This window comes from Arachis ipaensis, chromosome B6 (assembly GCF_059453495.1).
Source record: "Arachis ipaensis isolate K30076 ecotype BB chromosome B6, ASM5945349v1, whole genome shotgun sequence".
Taxonomy (NCBI): Eukaryota; Viridiplantae; Streptophyta; class Magnoliopsida; order Fabales; family Fabaceae; genus Arachis; species Arachis ipaensis.
This window is the reverse complement of record NC_142441.1, coordinates 107,200,998-107,218,725: the sequence shown is the minus strand read 5'-3', so window position 1 is coordinate 107,218,725 and position 17,728 is coordinate 107,200,998. Positions and strand designations below refer to the sequence as shown.

Here is a 17,728-nt window from a genome sequence, read left to right as displayed (position 1 = left end):
GGTTTTGTTCAGTTTTGTTTATTTCTTGTTTTTTGCTTGTTTATTGGTGTTTATTGCTGGTTTTGTTTATTGCTTATTTAGATTATCAGGTTTTGTTCAGTTTTGTTTATTGCTTGTTTATTGCTGGTTTCTATCCTTGATTTATTGTTTTGTTTATTGCTGGTTTCTGTCCTTGACTTATTGTATTTGTTTATTGCTGGTTTATTGCTAGTTTGTTGCTTGTTTATAGCTTGTTTATTGCTAATTTTGTTTATTGCTGATTTTGTTTATTGCTTGTTTAGATTATCAGGTTTTGTTCAGTTTTGTTTATTGCTTGTTTTTTGCTTGTTTATTGGTGTTTATTGCTAGTTTTGTTTATTGCTTGTTTAGATTATCAGGTTTTGTTCAGTTTTGTTTATTGATTGTTTATTGCTTGTTTATTGGTGTTTATTGCTGGTTTTGTTTATTGCTTGTTTAGATTATCAGGTTTTGTTCAGTTTTATTTATTGCTTGTTTATTGCTGGTTTCTATCCTTGATTTATTGTTTTGTTTATTGCTAGTTTCTGTCCTTGACTTATTGTATTTGTTTATTGCTGGTTTATTGCTAGTTTGTTGCTTGTTTATAGCTTGTTTATTGGTTGTTTATTGCTGATTTTGTTTATTGCTAATTTTGTTTATTGCTTGTTTAGGTTATCAGGTTTTGTTCAGTTTTGTTTATTGCTTGTTTTTTGCTTGTTTATTGGTGTTTATTGTTGGTTTTGTTTATTGCTTGTTTAGATTATCAGGTTTTGTTCAGTTTTGTTTATTGCTTGTTTATTGCTGGTTTCTATCCTTGATTTATTGTTTTGTTTATTGCTGGTTTCTGTCCTTGACTTATTGTATTTGTTTATGTAGTTTGACGTCAGTTCAAGTGAGAATATGGGCGACACTGGATTGCCTCCAGTTCCTATTCCGAATGAATCAACAAGCATCAGATCTCCGACTGCATTGCCTCCTGTGCCAGCTCCTCATCGAAACACAAGGAAGCTTGCTAGTAGAGGCCGAGGGAAAAGGCGGGCTGTTGAAGAAGCTCCCGTTGATGACTCTGCTGAAACTAAGACCGACGAAGGTAAGAGAAAACCTTGTAGACCTAGGTCTTGGACATGGGATCACTTTACTAAAGATGAAACTAGTAATCCACAATATCCTAGAGCTAAATGTAATTGGTGTGGGGCTAGTTATGCATGTGATACACATAAAAATGGCACTAGTAACATGAAAAATCACTTGTTGTCGCAATGCAAAAAATTTCCGAAGGAGGCATTAGATCCTACCCAAAAGATTCTTTGTTTTCAAGATGTGGTAAAAGATGATAGGAAAGGGATAGGTAGTTCACTTTCTGCCGTGTCATTTGATGTTGATCGTTGTAGACAAGCGCTTGCTAGAATAATTATTGTGGATGAATTGCCTTTTTCGCATGTTGAGGGGGAGGGTTTTCGTTATTATACGAGTTGTTTGCAACCCAAGTTTCCAATTCCTGGAAGGCTCACAGTTGCTAGGGATTGCTGGAAGCTTTATTTGAATGAAAAAATTAAGTTGAAGTCTGTTTTCTCTCAACCAAATCAAAATGTTTGTTTGACAACTGATTGTTGGTCATCTGTGCAAAACTTGAACTATCTTTGCCTTACTGCTCATTACATTGATGCTAATTGGAAATTGCAAAAAAGAATCTTAAATTTTTGTGCTATCAAGAATCACAAGGGGAAAACAATTGGTAGGAAGATTGAGAGATGTTTGTTGAGCTGGGGGATATCCCGGGTTTTTTTTATCACTGTTGATAATACTAGTTCAAATGATGTTTGATAGCTATAGGTTGTTTGGTGGTAACTATCAAAGGTCTAGTCGGCAAGATCCTCCTGAAATTAGCACACAAGAGCTTGAGGCACATGAAACTTCTTTTGCTATGGAATTTGAGAAGGAAATGCAATTCAATGAGAGTGCTAACAAGAATGAGGTGGAGTTATATCTTATGGAGGCATTAGAGAAGAGTGGCGTGCAATTCGACATTCTAAATTGGTGGAAAGTGAATTCCACTAAATTTCCAATTCTTGGGCAGATTGCAAGAGACGTCTTAGCCATGCCAGTTTCCACAGTTGCTTCAGAATCGGCATTTAGTACTGGAGGAAGGGTGTTGAATAACTAACACCGATGACAGCTGAAGCGTTAATTTGTACCCAAAATTGGCTCCGAAACTCTCCAAAACTTGTCCTTGAGGAACTCATCGAGGAATTGGAGAAGTTGGAATTAGGTATGGTTAAGTTTCTACTTATAATTTTCTTTATTTTAATCTAGTTTTTATTAATATATATTAATTGTTATGATTGTTTCTTGTTTTATATATTTTGTAGAAGTTGCACCCACTCGTGATCCCAATGAAGAAGATTCTGGTGTTGAGTCTGATTAAAGTACATCTTGTTAAGTTGTTATGGTAGGAATTGTTTTCCTTATATTATTATTATTATTATAATTATTATTGTTGTTGTTGTTCTTATTATGTAACTTTTTTTTTATTTCAGGTTGGTTTACATTATGAAGTTAGCTATTTTGTTGGAGAAGACACCATAACTTTGCTATCAGTTTAATGACAATTTATTTTTATTTTCAGTTGTGTTGACTGTTGAACTATTAAAATTCTTTAATTGTCGTATTTGAATTCTGTTGTCGTTGTATTTGATTAGATCAAGACTTTGTTAGCTATTGTGTATTTCGGTTTGTCGATTTCAATGTTATGACTTTGGATAATAGTATGGTAGAATTTTTTTTATTTGATTGAAAAACCGAACAAACCGAACCAAACCAAACCGATTTTAATTGGTTTGGTTTGGTTCGGATGACCTTGAAAAAAAACCGAACCAAACCGAATCACAGCTTAATTAAACGATCGGATCGGATGGCTTTTCCTTCAAAAACCGAACCAAACCGCACCGCGAACACCCCTAATACCCAACTCTTGCTACATTAATTTTTTTTTTGGTATAATACGTTACTCTTGCTACATTATTTAACAACTTAGAATTCATACCTACAATTTGGGCTGGGCTAATGGCATTACAGAAGTTATCCAAGCCCAAGGTTGTTCGGTGCCCTTAATGAACCCAAATTAGACCACTCCATACGGCGTATGTGTTCCGTAACAAATTATTTTTAGACCATTCCAAAAGAATTTTGAAGTACTTAAACGTCAGGTATAATAACATTTTTATGAATTTGTATTCCAAAAAATCGGTCCTTCAATTTAATAATAAAATAATTATTATTTTTGTCCTATGACAAAAAAGGTTCACTTACATCAAGATGTCCAAAACAACTTTTTTTAAAGATTATGTATGAGAATGTGACAAGTGTCCTAAGAGTGCACGCGGATCGGATCGGATCAGATATGGCCGAAATTTCGATCCGATCTGCACGAAAATTATCGCATCAGATCGGATCCAATATCTGCAGTTTTTAAGGTTGGATTCGATCCGATCTGATCCGCACATTTGCGGATCAGATCGGATCGGATATCAGATATATTCGCAAAACACACAAATATTTTTAAAAACTTATTTTTATTAAAAAATATCAATAAAATTTATTTTTCTATTATTTTAAATATGTTTACTCTTAAAATAATATTAAACATACTTTTTTTAAATAATAAATTAAAATAATACAACATATATATATATATATATATATATATATATATATATTTTTTTTTTTTTGGTGACTGAAATAAATTAAACAAAGAAAAACAAAAGAAACAAAACAAGGAACTGCTTAAATAGAGGGACAGTCCCGTTTAAGACTACTCTTAAACTCCTCCCAAGGTGAAAGAAGCTCCACATGCGAAAGTTGTAACTTCATCGCCATCTTTGCCATAGTATCTGCCACCGTGTTTGCATCTCTCATAATCAAACGAAAGTCAACACGCCAATTCCAATGCATGATATCTCTTATTTTGAGCACCAGTGGATCAATAAACCCAAAACCATCTTGAGTAACAAGATTAAATGCTTCCACACAATCCGTCTCACAAATAACATCTCGTTGACCCACATCCCAAGCTAAGAGATATCCTCTCCAAATAGCAAACAATTCTCCTTGAAGAATACTATTACTCTCAATCATTCCCAAACACCCCCTTTGCCAGCTCCCATTACAATCTCTAATAACACAAGCAAAACCAACACTATCACCCGAACCAAAATAACTAGCATCACAATTAATCTTAAAAGTACCAATGGATGGGGGATTCCAAAAACCATTTAGAGTAGAGGGAAGAGACATACGTTGTAATTCAAAAATATTTCTAAGCTCCTTTTCTGAAGTTAATGCCAAACAAATGACTTTTTCCGGAGGCCAAGTTTCATGGGGATTAAAGATGTCGTTATTCCTTGCTCGCCATATCCACCAAAGTCCCGAAAAGAACTTGAACGGGTGCTCTCTGCTATGATACAAGAACCAGTTCTTCAAATCCAAAGGATGACAAGGAATATCCAACCTTTGCCAGACAAGCTGAGCTTTTGGACAATCCCGAATACAATGTATAACCGATTCCTGGCTAGAAAGACATCTTGGACACCTATCCGATGACGACATCCCTCTTCTAAAGCGAAAACTTGCAGTAGGAAGAGCCTCCTTAAGACACAACCAAGCCAAAAACTTATGCTTTTCCGGAACAAGCTGACGCCAAAGCCAAAGCCAATTCTCCCTCTCCTCCCAACCAAACAGCTGCTTACACAACCACAAGTAACCATTGCGTGAGTCATAGACTTTGGCAGCAGACCCACTCCAATACCAACCCACTTCCGGACCTGCTTGTTCATCTGGATTGTAAGAGAGAATATTATCTTTCAGATTTTGAGATAAAGGAGAATAAAGAGTATCCAAATGCCACCTACCAACCGACCAAATATCCTGTATCCGGAGATTCGAATCAGAAATGTGGACATAATCCATCTCATTAGATAACCGTCCTTCTCTCCTCCAGCTAGAAAACCAAAAATTCTGGTTCAAATCTCCAATACACCAAGCAAACCCATCCTTCAACACTTTCCAAGCCTTGCAAAGACACCTCCAAATGGGAGAGTCCTTGTTCTTAGGATAACTAAAACAGTCATATAGAGATGATCGGTATTTGGCATCCAATAATTGGACCCATAGCTTGTTTGGCTGCTGGAAAAAAGTCCAAACTAGCTTCCCAAGAAGAGCAATATTTACACAATAAGGATCTCTAATCCCCAAACCTCCATATTTTTTTGGAGTAACCAGTACCTTCCAACTAACAAGATTTAATCCTCTTCCATCAACTTGTCCTTTCCAAAGAAAATTTCTCATCATAGACTCCAATTTACTAATGATTCCTTTGGGAAAAATAGAGACCTGCATCTGGTACGTGGGAATAGCAGCGGCAACAGAATTAACCAAGCAGAGTCTACCAGCCCGATTGAGTAAACTCCCTTTCCAGCTTGCTAGCCTACTCTGAATCTTATCCAGGACACCATTGAAAGCTGAACGAGTCACTCTAGAATGGCTAAGGGTAACTCCAAGATACTTGCCCAAATCCTGGACAAATCTGATAGAGGATACCCCAGTGAAAACCTCTTTCCTTGTTGCATAGACATTCTTGGAGCAAAGCGCTTTAGACTTCTCCACATTAATCTTCATCCCAGATGCTTTGCAAAAAGTCTCTAAAACCAACATCACATTTTGCACTTGTCTCTTTGTAGCTTTACAGAATAGAAGCAAGTCATCTGCAAACATTAAATGGGATATTCTTGGTCCCCCTCTAGAAATAGCAACCGGCTCCCACAAGCCCAAATCAACCTGATGACTAATAAAGCATGCCAGTCGCTCCATACACAACACAAAAAGATAGGGTGACATAGGGTCTCCTTGTCTAAGACCTCGGCTAGGAGTAAAGCCATTCAGACGACTCCCATTCCAAAGAATAGATAAGGAAGAAGCAGTGACACAATTCATAATCAAATTAAGTGTAGGAATAGGAAAACCAAAGCTCTTAAGGGTATGAGCTAAAAACCTCCAGTCAACTCTGTCATAAGCTTTCTCCAGATCAATCTTAAAGGCCAGTGTGCCTTTCTTTGATTTAGTCTTCTTCATAAAGTGGAGGACTTCTTGAGCAATAATGATGTTGTCAGGAGTTCCTCGTCCCGGAATAAATCCTCCTTGAAGCGGGCCAACAATCTCCGCAAGATGAGGACGAAGCCTATTAACAAGGACCTTCGTGATGATCTTGTAAACTACATTGCAGAGACTAATTGGCCTGAAATCTTTCATAGATACCGGTGATTCAACCTTTGGAATGAGAACCAGTAAAGTCTCCAACATTCTCGGATCAAGAGTAACACCGGAGAATGCCTGCTTAACCATCTTCCAAACATCAAGACCAATGATCTCCCAATATTCTTTGAAGAAGAAAGCTTGAAACCCATCCGGACCTGGAGCTTTAAAAGAGTTCATGTGAAAAATAGCTGTTTTGACTTCCTCCATAGTAACTGGTGCCGTAAGATTATTGCAAGCTTCCTCATTCAGAGAAGGAAGAGGCACATCACCAAGGCAACCCAAATCAACATCATCCAAATGACAGAATAAGCTTTTATAGAAAGACTCTGCTTCTTGACTCAGAACTTCTGGATCAGTTTCCCACACTCCATCCTTGAGAAAAAGGCCATGAATCTTATTATGCTTCCTTCGCGCAAGAGTTTGAATATGAAAGAATCTTGTATTCCTATCCCCGAACCTTACCCACTGCTCTCTGGACTTTTGGAACCATAGGAGCTCTTCTTGCACTAGAGTATTATTATAATCATCAAGCAACTGTTGCTCTTTCTGACGCAAATAAATACTATCCACCACTTCCAAACGCTTTTGTAAATAATTAATCTGCTGCTCTAATTCACATTTCTTAACAAAAATGTTACCAAATACCTTCGAGTTAAACTCTAGTGAATTCTTCTGTACTTCTGAAAGCTTGCCATGAATTCCTCTATTACCAGACCACCATGACTGGTTCACAATATCTTTATACCCAGGATGAGTAGCCCAAGCAGCAACAAATCGGAAAGGTCGATTCTCTTTAGGCTGAGGACGACCTTTACAACGCACCAGAATAGGGCAATGATCAGACTGAAGCCTATTTAAAACTTCTGCATAAGCCTCTGGAAAGATAGATAACCAACTACTATTTATACAGACTCGATCAAGCTTTTTTGCCACGTCAACATAATTTTTCACCCTCCTGTACCAAGAAAACTGCCTCCCGATAGTCTTCAGATCAAACAAACCACTATCCCCTAATGAAGTAGCAAACATGTCTGCTCTTTGATGAGAAAATTGACAGCCCTTAGATTCATGAGAAAATTTGACTTCATTAAAATCACCAAGAACAATCCAAGGTCCTTGAAAAACCATGGATTGTGCAACAAGATAATCCCAAAGGAGAACCCTTTTATTAAATTGAGGACTGCCATAAATACCACTACACCTCCAAATTAAATTATCAAAGTGAACCTCAATAGTAACACCCTGATCAAAAGCATCAATGAACTTACAACAAACACCCTTCATAGAGGATAGAAACCAAATACCTCCCTTATGCCCCTGTGCCTCTACTATACCAACAGAGTGATACCCCAACCTTTCCCAAAATAATTTTAAATGCTGAAAAGGGGAGTTAGTTTCAACCACAATAAAGAAAACAGGTCTAAATTTCCTAACAAGTTCCTTACAATGCACCCGGGCTAACTTATTAGAAGCACCCCTAATATTCCAAACAATCATATTTAAACTATCCATAAATAATAGGGACAGAATAAATAAGAACATAAACTCTAAACAGAATCACCAACCTCAATAGGTGGTTTGTCCTGCGGTACTGGCACACTTTGATCCTCAATAATTGCCACCTTTGGACCCCCTGACACTGCACTTGCCATGCTTCCATCTACTAAGGTTTCCTCCGTTGTGCCACCATTTTTATCAACTGGCGAGTTCTGCAAGGAGGAAGGCCGAGGACGCTTCCGTAGAGAAATTCCACGACGTGCAGGAGTTCTGCGCGATGGAGATGGCGCAATTTCATGTTTTTCTTGCTTTCCCATCCTAATGCCAGTTGATTTGCCTCCATCACCATGCAAATTGGGCCTTGGAACCCTTCTCGAACCAAACTTGTGCTGCTTTCCATCTTGGTCCTTCAAACCTGATGACTGGCCCATTGTAAATTTTTTCTTACGCAGCACTTGTTGCCAGCCCTCTCCATCATCCATGCATGCCTCATTAACAAGACCATCAGGCACGTGAGGAGCCAATGATTCCGTAACCACATCCTTCCCTTTAACAACTCCTAATTTCTCACCCAAATCACGAGCTTCTGATTCAGCCTCTTTTTGAATCTCATGATTGTTGTGTGGCACTAGTGTTGGGGCTTCATTATTTTTTCCATCACCAAAGGAATTTATGTTTCCTTCCAAGGACTCCTTCTCCATGCACAACGATTTATCATGCCCATACCGTGCACAAGTAGCACAAATCAACTGTAAACTCTCGTACTCCACTTCATAAGTCACACCCTCCACTATAATATGTTTGATTACAGGCAACTCAAGATTAATTTGAACACAAGCTCGGGCATATTTTCCTCTTTCTGCGAGCTTAGTAGCCAAATCTACTTTCACCGGAATCCCAATTGCAGAAGCAATTCGCAGCATTGCTTGTTCCTGGTAGCACCAAATTGGAAGTCCCGAGACTCGAATCCATACCAGCGTTGATCCAAAGGTTTTTTCGCATGGCCTAAAATCCACATCCCATGGCTTTACTGCAACATAGTGACCGTCTATCAACCACGGGCCACCAAGAATGACTTTCTCACGATCCCCAGCAATATCAAATTTAACCAAAAAATATCCAAATCCCACATCCAACAAATCAAACCCTCCTTTGATGCGCCATACTATCCGGAGCTTATGCATGAGAGCCGTGTAGCCATAATACTTATCCAACACCTTGATCACGATGGCTTCCTTATAAGGTTCAGCTAGACAGCTCTTTGCCTCCTTGGTAAAACTGACACTTGGTGGACGAGAATCACCCTGCTTACCTGTCACCATCGCGATACCATCCCCAGATAAAGACCCTACTAATGCAAAGGCCTTAGACTTTTCTGCACCAATGACTTTATCTCTAAAAGAGACCTTGGATGACTTTCCTAACCCCTCTCGAGAAGAACCCTCCTTAACACCGGATACACACCCACCCACGCTCTCCCCCTTATCTCTTCCGATGGCATGGCCATCTTCCTCACCGTGTTTCACCCTCAACTGCTCGCCCCCGCTTTCTCCTTCTCTCATTCTCTTTGAGTACGGAGTACGTACTCTTTCTCTGCTAGGGTTTTGGATGATAAAATAGTATAATCCTTGGATGATAAAATAATACAACATATATGATAATTATTAGTTGAAATAAAACATAAAAATAATATTTACTTATTTATTTCTTTATTTTTGCGGATACGCGGATATGCGGATACCAACACAAAATCCGCAATCCGATCCGATTTGTGTGCGGATCTAATCCGATCCGATTTGAAAGCCTTGCGGATCGGTCCATATCCGCAATTTTTGAATTGGATTCGGATAAACACCGCGGATATGCGGATCGAATCCGATCCATAAACACCCCTTGTCCTCACTTATATTTTGGTTTATTCAAACCGATTATTATAAAAAAAAAGTCAAATTTTATAACCAAACCTTATACATAGAATTGATTATTTGGTTCATTTTAACCGATTTTTTACTTGTATATTAAATTAAATAGATTTTTAGACAAATACAATATTAGACTTGGACTGTTTATGTTAAAAAGATCATTCAAAAGAACCAAAATTAACCCTTACACATCAGAAAAAAAAATCCATTACAAAATTATGAATCAGTTTGCAGGTTCTTTATTATTTCTCAGTTTGGAGGTGCTGCACAGTCTTTCGGTCCTGATGTTATCTTGGTAAATCCATGGAATGTCATAGTCTTTTGAAGTTGTTAATAACATACTTTCTGATACATAACGAATACCTCGGCCAGCACAGCAACCGAACACCTCGGAACAAAACAGAATCAAATATCAAACAAATCCATCAAATCCGGACAAGCTATGAAAAAGCTCAGAGCGTAACGAACATTTTGAGACGTTATCATTTGGGATAACCTCGGAACACATGGAGAACTCCGAGATATGCTATAACCGAACATACTAAAGATGCCTATATAAACACATATCCAACCTCGGAGTAAAACAGGTCACAGAGTTCACTCTAAGTTGTTTTCTCCTATTCTCTTATAAACTTGCTTTCTTACTTGAGCGTCAGAGTACTTTTTGCAGGTGCTCCCGCCGCGGTGTTCCAACTCAGCCGACGTATAACTCTTCCACCTGAGCACAGTTGCAGGCAGAAGGATTTGCTATACATCGACAGCATACAGACGGAACATTTGGGGCCTGAATTAATCTAACCCCACTATTACTCCTACACTGCCTTTCTCTATTTTTTTTTGCGCAGGGATTTCAACCTTCTAGATATGGCTGAGAACGGAACTCAACAATTCAACTAAGCCGAACTTCTAGCCCAGATGGCCGAACTCCAGGCAGAGGTCCGAAGACTTGCTGAACATTCCACACAAAATAATGCAGGAAAGCACGAAGAAGGTAGCTCCAAAAGCTCGGCCCTGCGAAACTCAGACCCTTTAAGCATCACCCCGCCAAAGGAAAAGTTGACGCTGGACAACCCCTTCTCCAAAGAAATCACAAACTTCAAGATGCCGAAGAATTTCGTGCTGCCTAACTCCCTGGAACCTTATAAGGGGATTGGTGATCCCCGAGCTCATATAAAAAAATTTCAGTCTATGATGTTCTTTAATGGCACTAATAATGAACCCATACTTTGTCGAACTTTTCCCATTTACCTTGACGGTGCCGCTTTACTTTGGTTTTCCAAATTATCTGTAGGATCAATTTCATCCTTTGAGGATCTGGCAAGGTCTTTTATCGACTACTTCGCCGCCTCAAGGATATATGGATCAAACTACCTCGGTATGATCAAGCAAGGACAACATGAAAGCCTTAAAGACTACTTAACCCGATTCACTGAGGCCACCATGAAGATTCCAGATTTGGACCCTAAGGTCCACCTGCACGCATTTAAGACTGGCCTCAGACCTGGGAAATTAAGAGAAACAATTGCAATTACCAAACCCAGGTCGTTGGAAGAATTCCGGGAGAGAGCTGCAAGACAGATGGAGATCGAGGAATTACGAGAAGCTCAAAAAACAGAAAAATAACCGACAAGAAGAGAGGAAGATAGGACATTCAAACCGCCGAGCAAGAAAGAGTAAAAGAAGCCCTTCAAGCTCACACCAAAGTTCGATACCTACACCAGATTCAATACAAAAAGGGAGAACATAATCAAGGAGATTCTCAACGCCAAAATAGTCAAACCTCCCGCCAGAGCAGGAAGCTATCAAGATCAACGGTTCATGGACAGAAGCAAGCACTGTGCCTTCCTCCAGAAGTATGGGCATGCAACAGATGAATGCGTAATAGCCAAGGACCTGTTGGAAAGATTAGCTCGGCAAGGGCTCCTAGAAAAATATGTCGAAGGACGGAAAAGCAGGGAAACCAAAAAAGAGCCAAAGGAGACAAAACAAGTAGGCCAATCGCCCAAAAAAAGAGGAACCTCGGAACTGAAAAAATGAAAGCAGCCCTTGAAGAGACAAAGAAGCTCCTCAACGCCGGCTTTATCAAAGAACTCCGCTTCACCACGTGGCTCTCAAATGTGGTAATGGTAAGGAAAAGCTCAGGTAAATGGCGCATGTGCGTCGACTTTACAAACTTAAACAAGGCATGTCCGAAAGATGCCTATCCTTTACCTTGCATTGACAAACTAGTGGATAATGCTTCTGGATTTAAAAGCCTAAGCTTCATGGATGCATACTCTGGTTACAACCAGATCCTCATGCATCCAGAAGATCAAAGCAAAACGGCCTTTATAACAGAACACAGAAATTTTTGTTACAAAGTTATGCCATTTGGCCTTAAGAATGCAAGAGCAACATACCAGCGACTAATGGACAAAGTCTTCCAACAACAAATAGGGCAAAATATGGAGATCTATGTAGATGACATGGTACCGAAGACCCCAGCACAGGGATCACACTGTGATGACTTGAAAGAAGTCTTCCAACAGATCCGAGCATATAACATGCGGCTAAACCCAGAAAAATGCGCATTTGGGGTTCAAGGAGGGAAATTCCTCGGATTCATGCTGACCTCACGAGGTATTGAAGCAAACCCAGAAAAATGCGAGGCTATCCTTAAGATGAACAGCCCAAAAACAATAAAAGAAGTACAACAACTGGCGGGAAGAGTGGCTACCTTATCACGATTCCTACTTGTAGTTGCAAACCGATCATACCATTTGTTCCAGACAATCGCTAAAAGTAAAAAGTTCAACTGGACAGAAGATTGCGAGCAATCCTTCACCGAGCTCAAACAAATATTGTCATCACCAGCAATCCTCCAAAAACCAAAAATCGGTAAACCATTATTTTTATACTTGTCAGTTTCTAACCATGCCATAAGTTCGGTGTTAGTCTCTGAAACAGGGAAAATACAAAAGCCGGTGTACTTCGTCAGCAGAATACTACAACCGGCAGAATCCAGATACCCGAAGATAGAACAGCTCACACTGGCTCTGGTTACAACAGCAAGAAGACTGAGGCAATACTTCCAAAGCCACACTATAATAGTCAGAACAAACCAATCTTCGAGACAGGTTCTGACGAATCCCGAGCTTGCTGGACGCCTAACAAAATGGTCCGTCAAACTCTCCGAGTATGACATACAATACCAACCTAGGAAAACCCCAAGGCTGCAAATACTAGCCGATTTCATCTCTGAGCTAACAACCAAGGACAAAACACAGAACAAAACTGGAAACTGTATGTAGATGGCGCAGCAAACAAAGAAGAAAGCAGAGCCGGCGTGACACTCAAGGAAGGAGAACAAGTCATAGCCGAACAGTCATTACAATTCTCCTTTACAGCAAGCAACAACCAGGCAGAGTACGAAGCTCTCCTAGCCGGACTAAAGCTCGCCCAGGATTTGGAAATACCTCACCTCACAGTATACGGTGATTCACTCCTTGTCGTCCAGCAAATCAAAGACGACTTCCAGGTAAAAGATCCTTTGTTAGAGAGGTATTGGCTCATAACAAAGTATCTTATTTCAAAATTTGATAACTTTAAAATCATACACATAAACAGAGAATAAAATACACGAGCAGACATATTGTCCAAGCTAGCCACCACAAGACCACAATTACACACACCAGAACTGACACAACTAACACTCGACAAATCAAGGTTTGAACTAAATTGCATACTAAATATCATGCAGGTAAGAGATTGGAGGACACTGATGAGCGAATAATTTATACGCTTTTTGGCATTGTTTTTAGTATGTTTTTAGTATATTTTAGTTAGTTTTTATTATATTTTTATTAGTTTTTAATTAAAATTCACTTTTCTGGACTTTACTATGAGTTTGTGTGTTTTTCTGTGATTTCAGGTATTTTCTGGCTGAAATTGAGGGACCTGAGCAAAAATCTTATTCAGAGGCTGAAAAAGGACTGCAGATGCTGTTGGATTCTGACCTCCCTTCACTCAAAGTGGATTTTCTGGAGCTATAGAAGCCCAATTCGTGCGCTCTCAATTGAGTTGGAAAGTAGACATCCTGGGATTTCCAGAAATATATAATAGTCCATACTTTGCCCGAGATTTGATGGTCCAAACTGGCGTTCAAAGTCAGCTCAAGAATTCCCAGCGTTAAACGCCGGAACTGGCACCAAAGTGGGAGTTAAACACCCAAACTGGCACAAAAGCTGGCTTTTAACTCCAGGAAAAGTCTCTACACGAAAATGCTTCAATGCTCAGCCCAAGCACACACCAAGTGGGCCCGGAAGTGGATATTTATGTCATTTTTGTAAACCCTAAGCTACTAGTTCTCTATAAATAGGACCTTTTGCTATTGTATTTGATGTCTAATCTTTGAGTAGTTCTATGCTACCTTAGATCACGTTTTGGGGCTGGCCTCATGGCCATGCCTAGACCATGTTCTTATGTATTTTCAACGGTGGAGTTTCTACACACCATAGATTAAGGTGTGGAGCTCTGCTGTACCTCGAGTATCAATGCAATTACTATTGTTCTTCTATTCAATTCAGCTTGTTCTTATTCTAAGATATCACTTGTTCTTCAACTTGATGAATGTGATGATCCATGACCCTCATCATCATTCTCACCTATGAACGTGTGCCTGACAACCACCTCCGTTCTACATTCGATTGAGTGTTTATCTCTTAGATTCCTTAATCAGAATCTTCGTGGTATAAGCTAGAATTGATGGCGGCATTCTTGAGAATCCGGAAGGTCTAAACCTTGTCTGTGGTATTCCGAGTAGGATTCAAGGATTGAATGACTGTGACGAGCTTCAAACTCGTGATTGTGGGGCGTTAGTGACAGACGCAAAAGAATCACTGGATTCTATTCCGACATGATCGAGAACCGACAAATGAATAGCCGTGCTGTGACAGAGTGCGTTGAACATTTTCACTGAGAGGACGGGATTGTAGCCACTGACAACGGTGATGCCCAACATACAGCTTGCCATGGAAAGGAGTAAGAAGGATTGGATGAAGACAGTAGGAAAGCAGAGAGACGGAAGGGACAAAGCATCTCCATACCATTATCTGAAATTCTCACCAATGAATTACATAAGTATCTCTATCTTTATTTTATGTCTTATTTATCTTTTAATCATTCATCCTCCATAACCATTTGAATCCGCCTGACTGAGATTTACAAGATGACCATAGCTTGCTTCATACCAACAATCTCTGTGGGATCGACCCTTACTCACGTAAGGTTTATTACTTGGACGACCCAGTGCACTTGCTGGTTAGTTGTGCGAAGTTGTGATAAAGAGTTGAGATTACAATTGTGCGTACCATGTTGATGGCGCCATTGATGATCACAATTTCGCCCTACCAAGTTTTTGGCGCCGTTGCCGGGGATTGTTCGAGTTTGGACAACTGACGGTTCATCTTGTTGCTTAGATTAGTTACTTTTTCTTTTTATTTTTCGAAAAAAATTTTTCAAAAATACAAAAAGATTTTCTATTTTGTTCTTCAGAGTTTTTAAGAATGAACTCTAGAGTTTCATGATGATCTGTTGAAGTCTGGCTGGTTGTGAAACCATGTCTAATCTTTTGGACCGAGGTTTCAACTTATTATCACAAGAGCTTGTTGATTTCTATCAATTTTGCTGTTGTTAGCAATGATCTGCTAAAGCTTGGCAGGCCATTTGCCATGTCTAGTGTTTTGGACCGGAGCTTTCATTGAAAGCTTGGCTGGCTAGTAAGCCATGTCTAATTCCTGGACAGGAGTCTTAGACTAGCATTGCAATGATTCCTGGAATTCTTATTAAAAATTTTGAATCCCTTCTATTTTCTTTTCCACTCAAGTTTCAAAAATCACAAAAAAAAAAAATTTATAAAACCACAAAAAAATCTATAAAATCATAAAATCAAAAATAATTTTTTGTTCCTTGTTTGAGTCTAGTGTCTAATTTTAAGTTTGGTGTGAACTGCATTCATCTAATTTTCAAAAAATTCATGCATTATGTTCTTCATTGATCTTCAAGTTGTTCTTGATGATTTCCTTGCTCTGATCTTTAAATTCTCTTGCTTAGTGTGTTTTGTTGTTTCTCATATGCATTTTTACATTGTTATAGTCCTTAGTATACAAACTTTTAAGTTTGGTGTCTTGCATGCATTGTTTATTTGATCTTAGTTGCATTTTTATTGTTTTCCATCATCAAAAATTCAAAAATATTTTTCAAAATAATGTCTTTTCAAGTCAATAATACAGAAAATTAAAGATTCAGAACATTCAGCAGAGGAATCAAACAGAAAAAGCTGGGCGTTCAAAACACCCAGTGAAGAAGGAAAACTGGCGTTTAAACGCCAGCCAGGGTACATGGTTGGGCGTTTAATGCCCAAAAAGGTAGAGATTTGGGTGTTAAACGCCAGAATGGGCACCATTCTGGGCGTTTAACGCCAGGATGACACAAGAGGGAAGATTTTGTTTTTAATGCACATTTTTTTTTAAGTTTTCAAAATTTTTCAAAATCAAATCTTTTTCAAATCATATCTTTTCAATCATATATTTTCAAAATCAATTTCTTTCCATTTTCAAAAATACTTGTTAACAATTAATGATTTGATTCAAAAATTTCAAGTATGTTGCCTTTTCTGCTGAGAAAGGTTTAATTTTTGAATCATATCTTTTTTTGTTAGCCAAGTAATTAATTTTAAAAGTCAAATCTTTTTAAAATTGTTTTTCAATCATATCTTTTTAAAACCATAACTTTTCAATCATATCTTCTTAATCACATCTTTTTCAAAATTTAATTTTCAATCATATCTTTTTGAATTCTAAATTCAAAATCTTTTTCAAAAAAATCACTTTATTTCTTTCCCAACTTCAAATTTCGAAAATCATTCATCAAGTTTTCAAAATTTTCTTTTAATTATTTCAAAATCTTTTTAATTTATTTTCGAAAATTCTTCCCCTCTTCTCACATCCTTCTATTTAAGGACTAACACTCCTCCATTATCAATAATTCGAATTTTATCTCTCTTGATAAGTTCGAATTCTTCTACCTCCTCCTTCTATTATTCTTTTCCTTTGACACCTTAAGGAATCTCTATACTGTGACATAGAGGATTCCATATTTTCTTGCTCTCTTCTCTTTCATATGAGCAGGAGCAAAGACAGAGGCATTCTTGTTGAGGCTGATCCTGAACCTGAAAGGACCTTAAAGTGAAAGCTAAGAGAAGCTAAGGCACAACTCTCTGTAGAGGGCCTAACAGAAATCTTCAAACTAGAAGAAGACATGGAAGTCGAAAACAACAACAATGCCAACAATGCAAGGAAGGTGCTTGGTGACTTTACTGCACCTACTCCTGATTTCTATGGGAGAAGCATCTCAATCCCTGCCATTGGAGCAAACAACTTTGAGCTTAAGCCTCAATTGGTTTCTCTAATGCAACAGAATTGCAAGTTTTATGGACTTCCATTGGAAGATCCTCATCAGTTCTTAGCTGAATTCTTGCAAATCTGTGACACTGTCAAGTCCAATGGGGTTGACCCTGAGGTCTATAGACTTATGCTTTTTTCTTTTGCTGTAAGAGACAGAGCTAGGACATGGTTGGATTCACAACCTAAAGAAAGCCTGAACTCTTGGGAAAAGCTAGTTAATGCCTTCTTGGCAAAGTTCTTTCCACCTCAAAAATTGAGCAAGCTTAGAGTGGAAGTCCAAACCTTTAGACAGAAGGATGGTGAGTCCCTCTATGAAGCTTGGGAGAGATACAAGCAATTGATCAGAAGGTGCCCTTCTGACATGCTTTCAGAATGGAGCATCATAGGAATCTTCTATGATGGTCTGTTTGAACTATCCAAGATGTCATTGGATAGCTCTACTGGAGGATCTCTTCATCTGAAGAAGACGCCTGCAGAAGCTCAAGAACTCATTGAAATGGTTGCAAATAACCAATTCATGTACACCTCTGAAAGGAATCCTGTGAATAATGGGACAAGTCA

General features: G+C 38.6%; 1 protein-coding gene and 1 non-coding gene across 2 annotated transcripts; both read right to left on the bottom strand.

The window, feature by feature from the left end:
- Positions 1-3,780: 3,780 nt before the first annotated feature.
- On the bottom strand, positions 3,781-9,365 carry LOC148562219 (uncharacterized). The gene is made up of 5 exons (XM_088492129.1): positions 7,872-9,365; positions 6,044-7,548; positions 4,909-5,836; positions 4,743-4,829; positions 3,781-4,641 (listed from the first exon to the last, which is right to left on the bottom strand). The coding sequence occupies exons 1-5, from the start codon at positions 9,363-9,365 to the stop codon at positions 3,781-3,783; spliced, it is 4,875 nt and encodes a 1,624-aa protein (XP_088348255.1).
- An 8,061-nt stretch (positions 9,366-17,426) lies between these two features.
- On the bottom strand, positions 17,427-17,534 carry LOC148562218 (small nucleolar RNA R71). Its single transcript, XR_015886727.1, has one exon. It is a non-coding gene; the product is annotated as a small nucleolar RNA R71 (small nucleolar RNA).
- Between the last annotated feature and the right edge of the window lie 194 nt (positions 17,535-17,728).